Here is a 4,052-nt window from a genome sequence, read left to right on the forward strand (position 1 = left end):
GGGGGGGGAGTGTAGACCACAGGAAAATATCTTGGATTGATTGACAAACTATTTGTGGGAGTCAGGAGGTTGGAGGGTTGGGGGTAAGGAGAATTAGGGATTTTAATTTAGCTCTTTTAGGGAAGTGGTGTTGGAGATTGTTGGTGGATAGAGATAGTTTGTGGATTAGGGTGTTGTCTGCTAGGTATGGTGTGGAGGATGGCAGAGTGAAGGAGGGAGGCCGTGAAGCCTCTGTTTGGTGGAGGGATATTTCGGCTTTGCGGTCCGAGGAGTGGTTTTTTGGTAATGTTAGTCAGGTAGTCGAAGATGGTAGTAATACTCTCTTTTAGACGGATGTGTGGGTGGGAGGAGTGTCTTTTAGAGATCGCGTTACTAGATTATATGAGCTGTCATTGTTGAAGAGCGAATCTGTTTGTAGTATGCACTTGTTGGGGTGGGGGATTGGAGGGGGGGCTTGGTGTTGGAGGCGCAGGTTGTTCGCGTGGGAGGAGGACATGCTAGGGGATCTTAGGAGTTTACTTCTAACAGTTAATTTGCATATTGACAGGGTTGACAGAAGGGTGTGGCGGTTGGATTCTTCCTCCGCGTACATTGTTCGAAGTGCTTACAACTGTTTAACTATTAATGTTCCTGTTGCTTCTGAGGTGCCTGTCTCTTCTTTGTGGCATAAGGATGTTCCTTTGAAGGTGATTTTATTTGCTTGGCGCTTGTTTCGTGACAGGCTTCCTACCAAAAATAATCTTTACCATCGTCATGTTATTGGTGTTGATGCTCAGCTGTGTGTCGGAGGGTGTGGGGAGGTGGAAACATCTTCACACTTATTATTCCATTGTACTGTTTTTGGTATTGTTTGGCATTATATTCTTAGGTGGCTTGGTTTGGCAGTGGTTTTGCCAGGTGATGCTAATAGTCATTTTCATCAGTTTGGGTTTTTGGGTGGTGTGGCCAAAACAAGGCGTTTTATGTTACAGGTTATTTGGTTTGCAATAACGTGGGAAATATGGAAAGAAAGAAACAATAGAATTTTCAAAAACAAAATTTGCTCTATTACACAGGTGGTGGACAAGATCAAGTCTCTGACCTTCACGTGGTTGAAGGGGAAATATGCCAGCCTTCCCCTCAACTACCATGGTTGGTGGACTAACCCCTTCTCTGTTTTAGGCATTGGATAACTGTTTCTTTTTTTCTAGCTTTTTGTATTTAGCTTTTTGTATTTTGGTGGTTAGGCGTTTAGCCTTGTAAATATTATTTTGACTCTTGTTTGAACTCGGGTTTTTCTTCCTTTTGCACTCCTTGTGCTAGGAAGGCCCTTGTGGTGTGTTAATATATTTCATTTTAGCCTCTTAAAAAAAACAACATTTTATTTTTTGAAAAAGTTAAATTAGAGGTGAGAATCGAACTTGAGACCTCGAGGAGGAGCATCTCAAGAAAATACCACTAAACCAAACCCAATAGGGTTGCATATAAACAACATTTGAAATAAATTTACCAGCAAAAGACCTAAACGCTATTTTAATGTTACAGATCTTTTACAAAATATTTTCTTCAACAAATTTCACTCTAATTCTTCGAAGACACTTCTTCGAGACAAAGTCATTTGAATAGTAACCCAGATGTGTTTCCTTCACTAGACAACGTGGCGTTCCGCTTCTTTAGTCTAGAAGCATTGCTTTGAATACTGATATTGATTGATGGTTGCTTCTAGATGATGCGCATTTACTTTGTTTTTCATGTTTTGAATGTTATATGCACATCAAGCATACATGAAAGAGTAAATCGTTCTCTTATATTATTGTTATCATCAAACTAAAATCTGCTGTCATAATAACATGTTTTGTATTATCGTTCTCTTATACAAAAACTTAATTTTTTTAAACATAAAACGAATTATATATAAAATTTTTAAAACGACTAAAGTTAAAGGTAAAAGTTTTTTTTTGAAGGAATCAAAATGGAATATATTAACAGCGGCGATGAAAATTCTCAGTACAAGATGTACTAGAGAACTCACCCCGGAAAAGAAATGTTTACAACATAATTACAGTAAAAAGTCAGTCGATACCCAAGCAAAGTAAAGGGTCCGACCACCATCTCTGAGAACCGTACACAAAATTGGTGTTTTTTGCTTTTAACCACCATAACGAATGATATTTTGCTTTTTCTAATAGTTGAATAATTGGTGTCTCTATATTCTTGAACAACTTGTTGTTACGTTCATTCCAAATCAACCAAATGCAAAGTAGCCATATTAATTGTAAAAAACATCGTCGCGCCTTCGAGTGTCCGAGAGAATGAGTAAATTGAAAGAAATGCTCACTAATATTTTGAGGATGAACTCCAGAAATGCCAATCCACGACCTGATGTGTTGCCATAAAGAACCAAAAACTTCACAATGGAGAAAGATATGGGAGGCGGTTTCCTCCATACCGCAGCCTGATAAACACGTGATGTCTGTAGCCGCAAGTATGCCGCGCCTTTGAAGATTGTTTCTGGTTGGTAACCTGTCCTTCAACAAACGCCAAGCAAGGATGGAAACCTTCAACGGAACCTGTTTGTGCCATATGATGTCTTCTCCTCCTTCTACAATGGGTACTTCCATAGATGTCAACACCTGATATGCACCTCTCACTGTATAGCCTTCCTGGAGATTTGGGTCTCATTGCCACCTGTCAAAAACATTAGACTGCACAACATTATCAAGTAAAGCCCTACACTCCCCTAACAAGTCTTCCTCCCAAGCCCAAAGTCTTCTCCTCCAACTCCACGCCTCTCCCTCTTCCTCCAAACCTAGCAAACACATATTTGCTACCATACTATACTTATTTGTCGCAAGATCAAATAAACGCAGATATCTCAGACGCAAAGGAACATTTCCTAACCATCTATCCACCCAAAAAAATGTATTCGTTCCATCCCCTATCACCTTCGAGACCCTCCCAGCAAACCAGCCCCCATGCGCCTCTCTTATACCATCCCTAATCTTCGCTACCTCCTTCCACCACGGTGAAACAATCCGGCCCCCAACCTCCAACCTCCTTGCCTCCTCACCATATCTCGCCACCAAAACTCTATACCAAAACCCGTCTCTATCCACCAACATTCTCCAACACCATTTGCCTAATAAGGCTAAATTAAACTGCCTCACCCCCAACCCTCCATACTCCTTTTTTGTACAAATAGAATTCCAAGCAATCCAGGAAATTTTCCTGTTATCCTCACTCCCTCCCCAAAAGAAATTTGTAAAAATAGAATTAATGAGAGAAATGATACCTGATGGAGCTTTGAAGAAGGAAAGAGCATAGACAGGAAGCGCGGTCAGGACAGATTTAAGAAGAACTAATCGGCCCCCAAAAGAGAGGAATCGACTGTGCCACCCCGAAAGTCTAGACTTAATATTAGACACCACAGGTTCCCAAAAAACTAATCTGTGAGGATCACCTCCAATTGACAAGCCAAGATACACAAACGGAATTTTGCCCACCTTGCAATTTAAAATAGATGCTGCTTCTGTCAACCAAGAATCCCCAATATTAATACCAACCAATAAGCTTTTATGAAAGTTCACCTTAAGACCAGACATTTCCGCAAATAAATTCAAGACCGCCCTTAATGCTCGAACATTGGCCCAGCTCTTTTCTCCAAGAAGTAGTGTATCATCCGCAAATTGCAAATGAGATACCACAACCGACCTTGATGTTCCCACTCCATAGCCCGTGTATAAATTATTTTCCACCATCGATTGCATCATCACATTCAGGCCCTCAGCTGCTAATAAAAATAGAAAAGTAGAAAGGAGATCCCCCTATGCAGTGAAAACTCATCAGTTGGACTTCCGTTTACTAAGATAGAAGCTGTTGCGGTTGTAACACACTCTTTTATCAGTTTCCTCCATAACACCGGAAAGGCCATCTTTTGCATTACCGCGTCCAGATACCCCCAATCAACTGAGTCATAAGCTTTTTTGAAATCTACTTTAAAAAGCATCAACTCTTTTTTATTCTTTTTTGCCTCATCAACCACTTCATTTGCAATTAGGATTCCGTCTAAAATC

The 4,052-nt window shown here is 40.4% G+C and overlaps 1 protein-coding gene across 1 annotated transcript; it reads right to left on the minus strand.

Annotated features, from left to right (window-relative positions):
• Positions 1 to 2,388: 2,388 nt before the first annotated feature.
• LOC146904544 (uncharacterized) lies at positions 2,389 to 3,737 on the minus strand. Its single transcript, XM_085728310.1, has 3 exons — positions 3,306 to 3,737; positions 2,925 to 3,164; positions 2,389 to 2,667 (listed from the first exon to the last, which is right to left on the minus strand). Exons 1-3 carry the CDS (start codon positions 3,735 to 3,737, stop codon positions 2,389 to 2,391), a joined length of 951 nt encoding a protein of 316 aa, XP_085584436.1.
• Positions 3,738 to 4,052: the final 315 nt, after the last annotated feature.

The sequence above is a fragment of the Medicago sativa genome, chromosome 7, assembly GCF_051527215.1.
Source record: "Medicago sativa cultivar Bolivia chromosome 7, Bolivia_mono, whole genome shotgun sequence".
In the NCBI taxonomy this organism is placed as follows: domain Eukaryota; kingdom Viridiplantae; phylum Streptophyta; class Magnoliopsida; order Fabales; family Fabaceae; genus Medicago; species Medicago sativa.